General features: G+C 34.6%; 1 protein-coding gene across 6 annotated transcripts in view; it reads left to right on the plus strand.

The window, feature by feature from the left end:
• The window catches only part of XRN1 (5'-3' exoribonuclease 1), a 39,509-nt gene extending 22,679 nt beyond the window's left edge, over nucleotides 1-16,830 (plus strand). Inside the window, exons 28-44 of one of the 6 annotated variants that reach the window (XR_004253612.1) lie at nucleotides 56-112; nucleotides 820-952; nucleotides 1,930-1,999; nucleotides 3,190-3,415; nucleotides 4,052-4,153; nucleotides 4,861-4,956; nucleotides 5,194-5,308; nucleotides 5,925-5,989; nucleotides 6,341-6,445; nucleotides 6,808-6,933; nucleotides 7,253-7,409; nucleotides 7,807-7,988; nucleotides 8,208-8,321; nucleotides 8,404-8,527; nucleotides 9,764-9,924; nucleotides 14,624-14,756; nucleotides 16,249-16,830. Coding sequence is in view for 5 of the 6 variants with exons in the window: in XM_032193527.1 (XP_032049418.1) it covers nucleotides 56-112; nucleotides 820-952; nucleotides 1,930-1,999; nucleotides 3,190-3,415; nucleotides 4,052-4,153; nucleotides 4,861-4,956; nucleotides 5,194-5,308; nucleotides 5,925-5,989; nucleotides 6,341-6,445; nucleotides 6,808-6,933; nucleotides 7,253-7,409; nucleotides 7,807-7,988; nucleotides 8,208-8,321; nucleotides 8,404-8,527; nucleotides 9,764-9,924; nucleotides 10,121-10,411 (2,124 nt within the window). In the remaining variant the exon portion in view is untranslated. Of the gene's footprint in view, nucleotides 1-55; nucleotides 113-819; nucleotides 953-1,929; nucleotides 2,000-3,189; nucleotides 3,416-4,051; nucleotides 4,154-4,860; nucleotides 4,957-5,193; nucleotides 5,309-5,924; nucleotides 5,990-6,340; nucleotides 6,446-6,807; nucleotides 6,934-7,252; nucleotides 7,410-7,806; nucleotides 7,989-8,207; nucleotides 8,322-8,403; nucleotides 8,528-9,763; nucleotides 9,938-10,120; nucleotides 11,750-14,623; nucleotides 14,882-16,248 lie in introns of those variants that run through there. The other 5 variants (XM_032193532.1, XM_032193527.1, XM_032193529.1 and 2 more) reach the window with 5 other exon arrangements.
• Nucleotides 16,831-17,403: the final 573 nt, after the last annotated feature.

The raw sequence follows: 17,403 nt of genomic DNA on the forward strand, positions 1-17,403 counted from the left end.
AAATTTAGTGCTGGTTCCTACACTAGTTTTTAATGACTTTGTTTGTCTCCTTTAGCAAAGAAAGAGCAACAAGAAAGTGCGAGTAACTGTGAAACCCCATTTGCTATACAGAGTAAGTGACATGAAAAGTTGTGGGATTTTGTTGGTTTTGTTATTGTTCTTTTTTTTTTTTTTTTTTTTAATTTATGTTGCCCAGATCATATCTGTTTTACACGTTTTCAATTTTGAGAAGGCAGAATTTTAGGTTAGTATTAATATGGGAAAAAATGTTTCCTGGTGCCTTCTAAAAATCAATTTGGAAGTGGTAGTCTCTCTCTAAAGGGAGAGAATATCTGCTAACTACAAATTCATTCACGCATTATATTGATGTTCAGTTCTTCTCAACGTTCAGACTTCCATGCTCCTGCAGTTCTCATTGGCTGTATAATGAAGGCAAAATGGAATGTACTTTCCATTTATCTCCTCTTCCCTGTGTTCCTTTTTGTTCAGTTGTTGACATGACCAGCTGCTCATCTGCATCATATTTCTTAGATACCCACCCATGTTACCAATACAGGCAGGTTACACTTGATGGTTTTAGTTTGTCTGAACCGATCCCCTTTGTCTGTATTGGATCATGCACAATGATGCTGTTTCTCAGGCAGAAGCTGTGAGTGTTGTGTGTCTGGGGAGAAAGGATTCTATGTTCATCTTTTTTTTTTTTTTTTTCCAGAAAGATTGTTTTATAGTGGGTTTCAGATACAATTTAAATGTATTTTGATTGTAATCCTTTTTTTTTTTTTTTCACAAATATTAATGTAGTCTTTTGATTTTTGTCAGCCTTTAGAACAACAGAATGGGGTTGTTCCAGACAGAGATGCAGAGTATAAGCTGTTTGATCGTGTTGTCAATGTGAGAGAGAACTTTTCTGTTCCTGTTGGTCTTCGAGGTACCATTATAGGAATTAAAGGAGGTAATATTTTCTTGATAATTGTGGCATTACAGCTCTATTATAGCTAAGCTAGTGATATGAAATCAGTCTTCAGAAAAAGTGTTTTTGTGTAATGGTTGTGTACACAAATATTTCTCACCTGTAAAGCATATGCAACGTGAAGCTACTAGTGATATATTTATTGCTGTGAAATATATCTACAGGTAGTCTGTTTCAATTTCATGCATTAGCCAGCTGTACTTTGAATACGAAATAACTTACCCTTTGTCCATTCTTAACATGAAGGAGGCATAGAGATCAATGTGAAAGAGCACAGGCTGCAAAAAGAATTAAGAGAAGATATGGACACAATAAAGAAAACTAGGGGGGAAAAAAAAAGAAACATTACATTGAATGTAAAATTCTATTAAATACTTTTTGTCTCTTTATTTTGAATTTGGATTTTTTTCTGTGATATTCCAATTCTCTTAAATGGCAAGGATTTATGTCTTCCTTGACAAGAAGACTGTTCATAAGTCTATTTCAGGTAAACAAAAGGATGTCTAAGCATGCCAGATGTAAAAGTTTGAGATCTAGTAATAGAAGTTGTCCCTATGGTATTAATCTATCCTTATGTGAGAAATAATCAGTGAAAGTAATGTTGAAGCAGTCAGTTTCTGATTGCCTGAATGTAAAGACGGCTTTCATCTTTTTTCTGGCAGTTTTTGACAACAGTGACATACTGCTTTAAAGGGCAGTATTGTTTATGCATTTTGGTAGGTGATTATGCATGGTGTATTTCTGATCAGAGTGTCCTTAAAAGGACAGCTATACATGACTTTGGGAAGCATTTCTGAATTGCTGTTAATCAAGTTCCTAAATCAAGGAATAATAATTTCTTTAGTAGCTAATAAGTTTCTTTTCATTGTTTATTGCAAAACCAATACACATAATTATGTATTTTAGATTAAAACAGCTACTGTCACAAATAGGATGACATTTTACTTCATTTTCTATAGCTAGTAGAGAAACAGATGTTCTCTTCGAAGTTTTGTTTGATGAAGAATTCCTGGGAGGCCTAACTATAAGGTTTGTGTTGGGGTTTTTATAGTTATTTCATGCTTCTGGTATAAATGACATGAAATTGTTGGCCTATGGTTTGGTTGAGTGTTTTTAGATGCCTTTTTTTTTTTAAAAAAAAGCTTTGTTTCTTGGTGGTATTCATCAGTTGTTTTTTCCTTTTGTGCTTCTTTTTCTCTTTGAGTGGGGATAATATTTATGAGGTACATTTTGGAAATGGTTTTTAGGCTTTTTTGCATAGTTTGAAACTACTACCTTTTAGAAGGAAAATATGAGCCAACAGACTACAGCACTAGATTGAAATGTCTTTCTAAAACACATGTTAAACAGGTTATTATCAGTACGTCTAACAGATGGATTTTTTAAAAAAGCAAGCAGACATGGTAATCTGTTCCTCTGAAAGAAGAATTCTGGACTACTAATAAATGGTACTTAAACATTTAACTAACCGATGTTAAAAATTTTGACTATTCCTCAGGAGATGGAGGCATGGTTAATGTGTTTGGGTTAGCGTGTGGTAACTTGTCTGTATTTAAGTAAACAGGTGAGCTTCTAAGGGCATTAGTTTATCCAGTAGGCTTTATTGTACTGTTGTTTTTAGATAGGTCAACTTTTTTAAAGATGGGTAAGAGGAGAATCTTGTTTATTTCCTCTGTTTAGCAAGCATAACACAATCCTATTCATTTCAAGGGCATGTCCTGTAACACAGATTCTCTTCACTATTTAGAATCGTGAAGGAAGATACAAAACTGACTAAATGATACTTAACTTCAATTTATAATTTTTCCAGTGTCTTCAGTTTTCACCTTAGAAAATAAATTATTATTTTCTGTGTTTTTTTTTTTTTTTTTTTTTTTTAACAGAAATACTTACTACAGAATTACGCTATAACAATTCGCTTTTATCTTCAAAATTTCTTTGAGTTCAGCACTGAAAGGTGCGGTATAAACTCAAACAGTAGGAATAATTATTGTTGTCTTGCAGTTTTGAAAGCTGGAGGCCAAAGAGGAACACAATGGGATTAATGCTGTGTGTAATGGCACTAGATTTCAGTATTGGATATGGTTTTCAACCTCTGCTGTTCAAACATAAATCATTGTCCTTTGCCATGGAAAAGGCGACAGTATTATTAAATCAGGTGTACTGAAATGCCACCAATTCGACTACATGAAGCAACTGTTAAATTTGCTTTTTTTCAGGTGCTCACCCGCCAGAGGTTATCGTCTGCCATCAAGTGCCTTAATTAACCTGTCTCATGGTAGTCGGTCAGAAATGGGAAATCAAAAACTGACAGCCATAGTTAAACCTCAGCCAGCCGCAAATAACTACAACTCATATGCATCTGATCTGTCATCTGTATGCTCACAAAAAGTGCATCTGGGAGGCCTCAACCATTCTCCTCGCTCCCTTTTTGTTCCTACTCAAGTAAGATTTAACTTTCATCTGTACTGAAATGTTTTTCTGTAGAAGCTGAATTACAACCATGGTTGTTATCCTTAATGGTACTTTCTAGATTTTGGTTTTATTAGGAGTAGGATAACTTTTATATTGAAGAAACAATTTAATCTAATAATAAAAAAGACTAAAGGTTCTTTACATGTAGTTATTTTGCTTTATTTGAGTAGCTCCAGTAAGATTTCCCAAAGACAAATATTTATAGCAGTGACATGGCAGTGGTGTCAACAAATAGATGGGTTTAGCAGAGATGGTATTATTTCCTTAATGCTCTGTTCCAAGTGATGTTTCCTGTAGGCTATGCTTGTATCTGTGCTCAGAAAGACAAGGCATGATTTTCTTACTAGTTTTGATTTACTTGGAAATAGAATATAGCATGAAAAATGACAGGTGAATTGGGGTTCTCCTCAGGTTAGTTAATTTTCAGCCTCTAACCAGTGACTTCTTTAAAAATAAATAAATAAATAAATAAATGTAACGAGTAACTCTACATTGCTATATGTGGTGAAAAAAGATTGTCGTATTTTCTAAATCTATAGAAGAAAGAGTACTGTGCAAAAGAAAATTTAGGCTTGTGTATGTTTGCTTTTTCTCTCACTGATTTAGCAACTGAATGGAAGGCAGCATTACAATCTCAGGGCTGAAAATCAGGGTACCTCCAGCTCACCCCATAAAGGATCATTTTTGAGTGGCAATCAGAAAAACAAAGTGAGTGTCTTGATTCATTTAGTATTTTGGCCCACTATTTACAGTGGGTATCATTTTTTCATGATTTACAGATACCTTATTTAAGAAAATCATGCTGTTTTATTCCAGATACAGACTGGGGTGGAACTTCTCCCAGTTGGTGAATTGAGTGTAAAATCCTGTGTTATCTCATTGACATTCTAGATTTTCTAAAGAACTATTGTTTACATAGCTAGCTGTCAGTTCTGTAGTAACATACTTCTAATGTTATGAAGCAATTGTGCCTGATAAGACCTTCCAAACTAAGTCAGTAATTATAAAATTAAAGAATATTGGCAGTGTATAAGCATGCTTTTGAAGTCATTTTGAATTATCATCTGAGTTCAGTTGTAGTCAGTAATCTTTTCTATGTTAATAACTTCTGAAAATTGTAAGTGAACAAACGACATCTCAAAAACTAAGCTCGTTACAAGTGAAGGGTGATTCACTGGAAAAAAAAAAAAAAAAAAAAAAGAAAAAGAAAAAACATAAATACATCATGGCCCATTTTGTAAACTGAATATCTGCAAGTTTTTCTAATGTCAGTCTGAAAAGTTCTCTTGTCTGAGCATTGTTAAACTTGGACCTTAGCATTTTTGGAATGTCTTTGTGTATGATTAGCTGTTCAAAAGTAGAGTTTATAGCTGCTGAGCTTGTTGGGAAATTATTATTGTTTCTTATTTTGTCAGGCACAAAGTAAGCAAGATGATGAATTCTGCAGTATATGGCAATCATTGCAGGTTTCTGGGAAGTCTTACCACACTCAGCAAAACATGCATGAGAAGGTTAGTATATAAGCTTTAAACAGATCCCAGGATTCAAAACATGAAGGTGTTTAATTCTGTACATTGGTTTGTGTCACAAAACTTCCTAGTTAGTGATGCAAATAAGTTTTGTGGATCAAAGTATTGTTACAGAAGGTGTGCATAGCTCTGGGAAGAGGTAATAATAAAGGGCTGGAATATTTATTTAAATTATAGATATGTAGTTTCCTGGTTAAGGTTTGATGTTTGAAACTCTAGGGTGCAGTTCTACCTCAGGAAATCAAGCTGGGAACTAGTAATCAGTTCTGTAAGCCAGTCTTCAATGACAGCAGCTTTAAAGGTCAGCAAAGAAAACAGGAGCCATATAAAAAATGTAAGTACTGGAACTAAAAACTTTGTTTGAGAGAACTTACTGCTTTATGTCATCTTCATTGAGAAGGCTGTTGTTTCTTTGTAGTTACTCATGGAAAATAATAGTGCATTATAGTTAAATGAGTGCTACATGGCATATGGTATTGTCAAATACTGTTTCTGGTGTGTATATAAAGCCATTTTATGCTTAATCCCAAACCTTTTTAAACAAGTTTTTCACTATATTGACTTTCCACACACCTGACCTTAAAAAACAACAACAACAACAAAAAACTAATAATAAAATAACAAAAATCTTGGCTTTGAAATCTCAGCAAAAAAAATAGGAATCTTGGCTTTGAAAATTTGCTTGCAATCGTGTTGGTAGAATATAAAATTAGATATATTATCATATATGATTTTATATTTTATACTACAAGAAAAGAATGTGCCAAATGATCTATAAAGTAAGAATTAAAGACATTTGTTGCAAACATTCAAATTAACGCGACTGTACTTATATGGAGTTTTTTGGGCTTGTTTTATTTTTGTTTGCTTTTTAAAATCATGTTTATTATTATGGTTTTTAAGAACATTATAAAATAATGTAATCATTCTTATTCTTGATTTATTTGTAGTTAAAGAAGATTCCAAAGTGACAAGAGGTGAAAATCAACCACATAATAAAGTACCAAACAAACAGGTAACTTCTTCTCTTTTCATTTTACTCTGATCACATTAATCATTTTAGATTTCTTTTTAATGGGCATATTAGTTGATTCTTTTAGTATGTAAACTTTATTTTGGAGATTTTTTTAGACTTATTTTACAGAAAATGAGAAAAAGAGTTGTAGAATGTAACAATGATACTAAACGTTTTTCCTATTCCTCTCAAACTCTAAAAACTTCATTGTAATGGGAAAACACATTTTACTGAAATGCTTTAAGAATGTTAGCTTGTGAAATCTATTTACAGCTGCATTTCTAATTTGTTTGCATCATAATGAGTAATGGCATATTAGTGTTCAATAATAAATGCTGCAGTATTATTCAGAATTTTGCAGGTGTAAATAAATATAATGTCAAACTTCTGAAGAGAAATGAAAGTCCCAATGTCACTCAGAAGGCAGCAGTTGATGGTCCATGTACAGGTGGAAAGGTAGGATCTAGTTGTTGATTTCCTTGTGCGTCTTGAATAACATCAGTTTCTAACCGACTTCATTCCTGTTTACTTCTGTGCAAATTCATGTTTTTAACAGATACAAGACAAACTGGACTAGCTTTGGTTACTGTTTAAATCAGTTCTTCATATGTCACTACTTGTACTTCATGTGCAAAACTTGGTGCAGTCTTTTGATATCTGTTCACACTCTAACAAGACTTGCTGTCATCTGCCCAAACTCAGAGGGGGGAAAAAAAAAAGCCTGAATGAGCATAATATCAATTTCAAACTAGTATACCTTTCCTCTTGCATCTGTTTGTAATATACTAAGTTGATGACTTTTTTTAATTTGTTTTAAGAAGGACAATGATCTTGAAAGTCTTCTAGCTTCTTTGAAAATTTCCAAAGAAAATGAAGTGCAGACTTACTCCAAGGAAGCAAGAGCTACAAATGAAGAACATCTGTCACCACAATCATTTGCTATGGTCTGTATACTGTAGGAATCATTGCATAGCAATTGAACATCTGCTATCTTAGCATCAATGTTACTATTTAAGGAAACTCAGTGAAACCTCATACAGTCTTTTTAAGCATATTGATGAGCTTTTAATTAGCTATTCTCAAAGAAAATTAACAAACACATTGCTTATGTTAAGGTGCTGTTAACTGTGCTTTGACAAAAATGTAACTGATGGGAAAAGAAAAATGCAGACTTTGTTTCCAATTACAATGATCAGAGTTAAGTAGGAAGGTAGCTTCATCTAACACAGTCACATCCCTAAATGGTTTATTTTCTTTTTAAAGAAAGGAACGCAGATGCTCAAAGAAATTTTAAAGATAGACGGCTCTGATGTGGAAATGAGGAATGAAGTGAAATCCCAAGTTAGTGATGTTCCTGCTCCCCCAAGTAGACAGGATTGCCATGGAGCTGCTTTGCAATATAGACAACCAAAAAAAATGGGTATGTTTATACATCAACATAGCTCAGAGCTTCACCTTGTGACAGTTTAGAACATACTTAGCTAATGGTTCAGTTTTCTCTCAGTGAAGAGCTTTTTCCTAATAACCAATCTGAACCTCTCCTGACAAATACGGTTCTCTTCGGTAAGGATGCGAAGATCCAAACTCATTTTCAGAATAAAATAATAAAGTGTCCATATTTTTGTGTTGTACTTCTTTATTTAGAACTGAGAATCTCTTAACACCTAGTCTATTTTTTTGATCAGATACAAAAATACGAGAAAAAAATGTTTAATCTTCTCTTGCTAACAAAGTTGCTATCCTTTGACTACAGGAAATGTGTGTGATATAACTTCTTGTTCTTTTTTTTTTTTTTTTTTTTTTTTCAATCTGGTCAGCTGCTTATATGAACAAGCCTCATAGTACTGGAGGCGTTCAGAATACACCAGCACTAGAAACTGGAGGTCACCCTTTTGTCGGTCCACAGCCTGCAATGTCTACTCCTGTTTCTGAACTTTCGCGTATTTGTTCTCTTGTTGGAATGTCGCAACCAGATTTCTCTTTTGTAAAAACACCACAGGTGAGGCTTGTTTTCTGCAAAAGTTAAAGTTCTCAACTTTATTGCCATTTTTCTTTATTAAACATGTGAACTCAGTACGGAAAAGCTTCTAAAAATGAACTTTAGATGCTTTAGTTCCCTCCGTTTTTTTCAAAGCAAAAATACAATAAAAACCTTGTTTCTGTCTTGCAATTTGTTTGCAGTACAAATTCCTTCAAAAATCTTCTCTCGTTTTTCTAGACTATGACAGTTTGTCACATAAAATTATCAAATGGATTGTTGGTTCATGGACCGCAGTGTCATTCTGAAGCTGAAGCAAAGGAGAAAGCTGCTCTTTTTGCTTTACAGCGTTTGGTGAGGACAGCAAACAATCTTCTAAAATGTTTGTCTCTCTTGCAATGGGTCTGTCTGTAATCCATCATTTGCTTCTTTAAAGAGCTCTATAGGAGTGAACTTCACTTTGCCTCCACCTCCCCCTCCACCTGTGTTTCCAAATTATCAGCCACTGGGAGTTCATGTACCACCTGGACCTATTCCTCCAGTCTTTACACAACCCCCTGGTAAGCATTTGATGAGTGCACAATTCAAATACTTGTCGTGGTTGCCTGTAGCTGTAATTGTTCTTTACATGGAAATGGGTGCCTTTCAGAAAGCACTATTTTTTGGTCTTCCTGTATGCAGTTGTGCATCTGAAAGGCTTTGAAAACAGTGCATGAACCTCTTCTTGTCAATATGTAAATTAATTCAATACAGAGAATCACATATTTCCCAATTACTTTCTTCTTTCTTTTCTTCAATAATGTATATGTCCATTCAGTGTTAGTTGTCTTTTTTCCTTCAAAACAGCAGTAACCAGTTCAATGCTGATAGTCCCAGTCCAGGATGGAGAAGAACTCTCTTCCTTGATTTTTCTTTTATTTTATTTTACTTGGATTTATTCTTTTCCAAGTATATGGTTATCCAGGCATTAGTGATTTTATTTGTTCAGAATCAGATTTCAGTGAAGTGGTGCATTATACACTGCAAAATGTTTCCCTGATAAATAACAAAATTATTAAAAATCCTGGTGGCTTTTTTGGTTCTCATCTATTTTGTCTTCTAGTCAAGCTCATGTTCACTGCTAGTAATTAGTCAACACAACAGTAGTATCCTAGTAACCCACACACCAGCTGCTACATCTTTCCACCCTGGAGTGTTTCTCTGTTGTTGACTTCTTCCTAAAGGACAGAATCATGGAACATACTAAGTTGAAAGGGTTGAACAAGTTTAAGCGAGTGCAACTCCAGGCTCCACACAGGACTACCTGGAAGTCAAACCATATATGTTTAACAGCATTGTCCAAATGCTTCTTGAACTCTGGCAGGTTTGGTGCCATGACTACTTCCTTGAGGAGCTTGTTCCAGTGCCCAGCACCCCTCTTGGTGAAGAGTTTTTTCCTAATAACCAATCTGAACTTCCCCTGACAAGTACAGTTCACTTGGATAAGGATGCGAAGATCCAAACAAACTTATGTGCACTCTGAAATGCAGATACAATGACATAGTGACTTAGTGCTCTTAAGAGTGCTGTCGTCTAGGTGAAGTTCTGTAAAAGCAGAACCGTTTGGTGGTTAATTTATTTGTGTGTGTGTGTGTGTTTTAATTATAAATACTTAACTGTTTTCAAACAAATAGGAAGAAAATAAGGCCTTATTGGAAAAATAATGTGTAGACAAATGTCATTAGGGGACTTTGTGTTTTGGTGAGTTGGTATGCTCTTCATGAGAAAAGATTGCTAAAAGTTGTTAATTTTCACAGCTAATATGATGCCTCCGTCATCCCACATGTTTGGTCCAGTGTCCTGGGGAGCTCCAGTGCCTATTCATGGCAAACATTATTATCCTGGTTCCTATCCAGGAAACATGTCTCTTGCAGGAACTATACCAGTTGGCTCTCACAACCAGTTCATACCTCTGCAGGTGTGTTTGGCAGGTTTGTCTTAATATTTTACATGTAAAAATGTACCTATGTGGTGAACAATGACACTTCCTCTGTCAAGCACTGTCTAGTGTTAGAAACTTGTTTTTAAAATTTGTGTGCATGTTTTCTAGTAGTGGAATATTTGCAGGTTTTTTAAGAATGCAATTTGTTAAATAATATTTATTTAATTTAAAGGTAACTAAAAAAAGGGCTGCTAGCAAGAAAAACTTTGAGCTCAAGGAGTTTCAGAGTTCCCCTCAAGCTGCACCACTAAAGAATGAACAGCCAGTGTCTTCTGACCACATTCAGCAAGATAGCTCTTCAGCTCCTTTAAAATCTCCTCAAGCTGCTCAATCCACTGTTTCATTTCAAGACAATGTGGCTACTCCAAGTGTTCCTCATAACAAATCAACACCAAACACTTCCAGCAAGCGAAAGCCAAGAAAGCTGGCTGTCAATTTTGGCGCACCAAAATCTTCAGAATAAATATGGTAGCTAGGTGTATTTTATTTTTAACTCTTCCCCCACTGTTATGTTATATCATTTAAAAAAATCAGAAAGCTCTATTAAAAAGACCAGCCACTTTACATTTAGTATAGAACAAAATACGTTTTATTTGCTATGAATTTCAGGTTGTTACAAAAACAGAAAATGATGTTAATACTTAATTATTTTGACTTAAATCAGGAAAAGGCAGGAAATGCTGAGTTAAGGTTACCATACCATCCATTGTGCCTAGGTTTCTGAACAGTGGCTTACAGACTATACTGGGTAAGCAGCAATAACAGTGGCAACCTTAATTCAGAATCACCGTGCTTTTTGACTGGGATATGGAGCAGTAATAAGTTGGGCATCAAACTTTGCTTAGTATGACACTTTGTATTCTAGCTTATTTTTAAATAGTGTAATAAGATAAAAAGGAAAAAATATTTTAAGTGCAGTTTTCATATTGGATCTCCAGGTCCAGTTGAGCTGAATCAGTGTGATTAAAACTTAGCTACAGCAGAACTGCCAAATTCGCTGTAATTATAAACTGCTAGGTTTTATGCCAGGGGGCAACAATTTCACAGCATTCAAAATTCAGGTATTGTTATATCTCTGCTACACAGTGTCAAGATGTGGTTGCTTATGCAGAATCCGTTCCAGGAGATATATTTATAGGATGTATTGAATAAAAACATAGTTACGAAGTAGAGACCTCACTGGTAAAGTACTTCTTTTCTAGTTTTTTTTTTTAAGCTAGCAGCACTGATAATTCATTTGTTTTCTGGTGATAAATTAACATGGATATCTACCTAGCCCCCTAAAATGCCAGTGATATCCTGAAATTTAATAAGATGAGTAGAGTTCAAAGATGTCCATTTGTGTAGTATGGCTGTCAAAATTACGCTTACTCATAGTCCTTCCCTCCAATGTACCCTGAAACCTCCTATATGGTGTGGGGTTTTTTTTGTTTGTTTTTTTTTGTGGCTAGGTGACTTTTAGTATTTATTTTTGGTTATGTGATAGAAGTTCTATGTAGCAAAACTGTCATGTCATTACGTTATTAGAAACTTATTACAGTTAGTTCAATAACAAAAAGTTGACTTGTGTTCTTGGAGAGAGCTATGTCATAAGAACTAATTACATTATGTGTAGTTCATGTAGAAAAAAAAGAAGGCTCAGAGGTACCTGTACTATTTTTTTTTTTTACCCCCGTGTACTGTTCTTATATTAACGAGAATTCTTCAGTTTAAGAATTTGAAGCCTCAGTTGGTGCTGTTTACTGACATTTATTAGATTTCATTTTTCTTAGTTCTAATCTGTTTGAGGAAAAATATTTTTCCTTTAAAACCAGCAGTTTAGAAATAAATTACATTCTAGCGATTCATTTTTATTGCTTCCAAACAGGTTTCATATTGGATCTGCAAGTCTGTAGACTTTCAGTTCAACTTTCACATTATTATTTTATGGGATTTTTAAATATTAATTTCTTCAAAACAAGCAGTAAGCCCTATAAAAAGGGTCATAGAGGTAAAAACAGGGCCAAGAAATTTTACTTCATTTTACTTAGTATTACAAGCCTTGTAGAATAGTCTATATACAGTCTTAAAAATGCATTTATTTTGTTGTTTTCTTTATATCCACGTAGTTTCAAGAAGTTTTAAAGCCATGTTCCATGAAGGACAAGTTGTATATTTTGGTGATTTATTGTCATTAACAATGTGGTACTGATAGGATGTTGACATGCCGATATTTCAGAAGTGTTTATATGAAATTTTGTTATGAGAGACAGATGTTAGTCCCCTGTATCCTATATGGATTGCCTGATCATCAGAGACAAGATCTGTTCAGAAATTACTGTGATGGAGATTAGAGTGCATTAGATTCTAATGCATCACCTGATCTTCCAGATTGCAGTCTCCTTTAAACTTCACCACAGGTGTCGTCATAAAAGACTAAGTCATTATGATTGATAAAGTGTTGTGGTTTTACTTCTGAACTTAGATTTAAAATACAGAATTTGGATATATCTGGATAGCCAATTCATGCAGATTTAGGAAAAAAGGTTATGAAGGACACTATACCACTAACACCAGTAAAAACAGCAATTTTCATTACTTCCTATTTTATCACTTCCTATTTTCAGACTAACAGCTCCTCCCTCTCTTGTGGTAGAATTGCTATATTTAATATATGTAGCTGGTTAAACACTTAATTTCCGTAGCTGCTGCATATTGTATTAGTCCCTGGGTTTTAGTATATGTATTCTGTGAAACTGACTGCCTGGTGCCCAGTTAATTACAGTTCTACATGTCCTGGTACATGTGACATCTGCATTGACCTATGCCATGTCCCCTATGATTTCAGTTTTATATTTTAATGAGGTGATTATGTTTAATTCATACAGGTATAAATTTAAGCATTTGTTTTACTCATAGATATAAAGTATTTTGTAAGCACTGGAATTTTTCATTAGATCTTATACAGAGCAGTATTTTACTAAAAATCCAAAAGGGAAGACTTTTATGTGCGCATTTTTGTAGTTTCTGATTTTTTTAAAATAACTTTTCATTGTTTATCTGCCAAGTGAAATGTTTTAAATTTGCATATGAATGGATACAGAATGTATTTTTTGTGCTGTTTAGTGTTAGTGTGCATTTGCAAATTTTTAGCATGTAGCTGCACAAAGGACTGTGCAAAGATATTTTAAAATATGAATATATGATACACTGAAGGAAAAACATTCATAAGAGTTAAATGCTATATAAAACTTTAATGCAATAGAATAATTTTATAAACTGTGTCTGTGTCTGCTTGGATTAAATATTGAAAAAAAATTACTTATTTCCACTGTTTTATTTTCAAATACTATATGGGAACGTCTGTATGCTCCAAACCAATATTTTAAGATACAAATTCACGTAGCCCAACTTTTGTGATTCTCAGAAGCAGCGACTGCCCACCTCCTGTGAGCTATTTCTTGATGGCCTTCAACTACTATTCAGTTAAAGATATGTAATTTGTTAAAAAGGCTGTTGGTCAGTTTGCAGTCAAAAGCGCTTAACTAGATGGTGATCTTCTGAAAATTCTTTAGCACCTGTCACCTGTTAGATTAAAAATAAAATAAAGCTCAGTAAAGGCAGTAAGGTTACTTTCTAGCAAGTTCACTCTTAGTGGTTCTTATCAAGGTGTGAAGACAGTTGAAAAATAGGAGGAATCATGGGTACCTGGAAGTATTTGATAACCTAATGTGAAACCCTGTTGTGTATCTGGAGCAAAATATTATGCTGATATCTCTGCTAAAATAGAGTAAGAATAGGTACCTCATTTGTAACAAGGCTTTTGACTGAGACATAATGGCAGACTGTACTAAGACAGTGTAATGTATTTAAATTTCTTCGAGAAAGAAATGGCAAATTCTATTTTGTAATTAGATTTCTCCATAATAATAGCAGGTTTTTAAAACAACTGCCAAATTAATGTTATTAGATTTTAATCTTATTTTAGAGAGGGTAAATAAAATAAATCCCTTCGCCTTTGTACTGTGTGTATATGTGTGTGTATATATATATAATGTGTTGGATTTCTTTGTCTCTAAGGTTATGTTCAAACTTTTCTTGTTCCCTTTTAAAGCACCGTGAACACTGTAGTTGTGACAGTTAATTTTCAGTACCTTCGGTTGTGACTTACAAATTTGGTTAGGATCTGTCTTTTGCCTACTACAGCAACAGGTGTTATTCTCCTTCTTGCAGATTATTAAGTGAATTAGCATGATTAAAACGAATATAGTATAAAGATTGGAATATACTCATAATGTGATCAACTGTATAACTTTGTGTACCTGTACTCTGTATAGAACAGTCAGGGCTTGGTATATACATTCAGGTCATATTATATCACTAAAGAAAATGAAAAGAAGTAAAGGGATAACTTCAAAATATACCAGTTTGTGCATAATAAATCTCGCATAGACACTCCCATTCAAAAATTAAGTGACTTTTGTTCAGTTTAGTTTAGTTTAGTTCATCTGATCTACTGTATAGATGATGCCTAAGAGTGAAGAAACTCAATATAGGAATGGTTACGTATAGTAAGGGATCTCTGTCTCTTTCTTTTTTCTTTTCTTTTGAGATGTGATCTCCATATGTATTCCATAATCAGCCTTCCTTACTAGTGAGAGACAGTTATGTTCTTCTCTTTCTGTCTCTGGAAAAGGGACACTGACCTCAAGGGCATAAGGGCAGTCTGAATACAAATTCTTGGCCAAAAGAATCCAAATTCAGGTGTGAGGACCCATGAATATTGAGACTCTAACTGATAAGTATTTGGAGGAATCAGATGTCATGAGGTAAGTAGCTGTTGTTTATTAACAAAAGAATCCATAGTTCCAACAGTTCCTTATTGGTGCCAGTTCTTGCGGGGGTGTTTACTTGTCTATAATTACAAAAAACTTCCTGTTTTGTTTCTGCTCTGAGAGATAATATGACTCCAAGATAACAGAGCTAGTCTGCAAACCAAGTGCAAACAATAAACCTGTTCTTTTAAAGAACAGAGAAAACATTTTTCATTAAAACTTTTTTTTTTTTTTTGGTAGAACTTTGTCAGTAAGCCCTATTGCATCAACATTGCTTTATGAAAGCTGATAATCACCCTTAGACCTCTATTTTGCATAATGGAAAGAAAGACAAAGGCTGGCAATCAAAAATCAACATGTGATTTCTGTGCCACTAACAATAGCAATAGAATTCCAAGTCAGAAGCCTTTAGCATGTTGGGGGTAAAGGTTGAAGCAAGAACAACTGTGGTTCCAGTGCAAGTGAGTGATGTGACGTAATTTCCACATGCTTTAGATTTAGTGCTAGTTTGGGGTAGGACTGTGACACTTAATGCTGGCTCCTGACGTTTCTTCCAGTACATACTGCTTTGAAACAGCTGTAACACTAACAGTCATTGCAACTTAGAGGAAATAGAAGAGTGCTGGAACCTCTGAGTTTACTGAAACCATTCTGTGATGGTTCCAGATTTTTGTTGTGTTTTTTTTTCCTTTTGCTTCCTTTTGCTTTTTTTTTTTTATTCCATTTTTTAAGTGGCTAGGTCTTACTGAGGCAACGGTTCTTAAGTATTTTTTTGTCCCTCTAGCCTCCAGCCCACCCATTTTGTTGTTCTAACTTAAGCTTCCCTGATGGTCATTTTCCTCTTTATTTTTAGTCTTTCATTTGAATTTCCAAACTCTGAAATCAATGTTCTTTTAAAGAGCTGCTCAGCCCTGGACTTTCTAGGTCCAAATAATGATTATTCATAGATATGTAGAAATGGTGTGCACGCATACATGCACATAATTTCTTATTTTTTCAAGGCATTTCACAGTTCTGTCATTTTCAGCCTACACAGTTTGAGACACCCAGATGATGATAGACACTGTCTCGTATATACCCATTGCACACACCTAAATGTAGGCATTGCTTAAGCAGGTTTTAAAGCACGGGCAAATAATGAGGCATTAACAGAACAAGTATACCATTTTTACGCTTGTTTTGGTAAATAAATTATTTAAGAGGTGGGTGGCTTAAAATTTTGTCCCAAGGTCCACCTCATTCTCTGTCAAGGGTTACTTCTGTCACAGAGACAGTGGAACAGAGGGACTGCTGTGACTCAGGCACTTGAATGCAAAACCTAATGTACGTGGGCACAGTTTTGATATGCAGTTCTCTAGTGAAAGGTCTGGCTTAACCAGTCACTGGTTACTTGTTCCCACTTGAATGTGCCAGACTCTGTATCACCATATTATGAAATGTATCAAGAAGTTCATCTGATTGAAACTTTTCCCATGTTATTTTTCAGCCTGATCAGTTCGCCATGGAGCCACAAGAACAGCTATATTGGTACAACAGTTTGCATGGGAGGGCAGGATTATTTAGCAAGAGTGGAGCTGCTTAAGAGACATCCCATCACTGCCCAAAACTCAATCACGAAGCTAAAATGCTAGATTAACTGATGTATTGTGATTGTATTTTGACTTCAAGAGAGTGGTAAATTTTGTCAGGAGGACAGGAGGAACTGCCAAGAACTAACACATGGTAAATTATTGCAGCAAAATATGCCAAAAGTTCATCACTTTTCATTTTGGGTCATCTGTTAATTTTCCAGGCAAGGGTTAAAGCATCACCTATGTAGGTTGTATAACCAGTGGACAAGGAGAAATTAGTGGGCTGTTTCTTTCTTAAAAGCAAACTGACCAAAACACTGAGGTAAATATTTACATGATGTTAAAACTTATTAACATTCTAGAGCTAAGAAAATGGGTAAAATGAAAAACAGTATGAAGCACAAGGAAAGGTATGTGCATCTTTACAAAACGCAGATAATTAAGGGAACCTAATGGGGGGGAAAAAAAGCATGAATTACATACAGGCTTTGCATCTTGCTTTTCTACATTCCAGTAGAAATCAGCTGAAATCCTGTTAGCATTGCCAATGATAAAATTTGATTCATACTCGAAGCCCAGGGAAGAGGCTCCTATGTAATGGTGACTACAGAAATGCACCTGAAAATACCTTTAAATATATATATATATATATACTATTCCAAATACATTTTATTTAATAATTTGCACAATTTAATTAATAATCTGGTCTTAGAAAATGTGAAGACAATGTTCTCTTTCTAGTAAGTAGGTCTACTGGGTGTGTAGCACTGCCAACTCTCAAGGCCTATTTTAATTTGGATAACTGGGGAAAAAACCTCTTGCTTGCTTTCCTCTAAAAGTGTATATGTTGCTGAGCATGGTGACATTTTTTACAAATACTCCATAAAAATTCCTCAAGGTGCAGGTTTTGTCATTACTGCCAGAGATAATTTTGTTGTCCCTGATGTTCTGCTCTTTGGAATAACAACTCCTTTCCTTTGCTACAGCATTGGGTGAGTCCGTAGAGTGTCTTCAGTCCTTCATTTGATTTGATATTCCAGTAAAAGATAGGACCAAGCACACTTTACAGA

This window comes from Aythya fuligula, chromosome 9 (assembly GCF_009819795.1).
Source record: "Aythya fuligula isolate bAytFul2 chromosome 9, bAytFul2.pri, whole genome shotgun sequence".
Lineage (NCBI taxonomy): Eukaryota > Metazoa > Chordata > Aves > Anseriformes > Anatidae > Aythya > Aythya fuligula.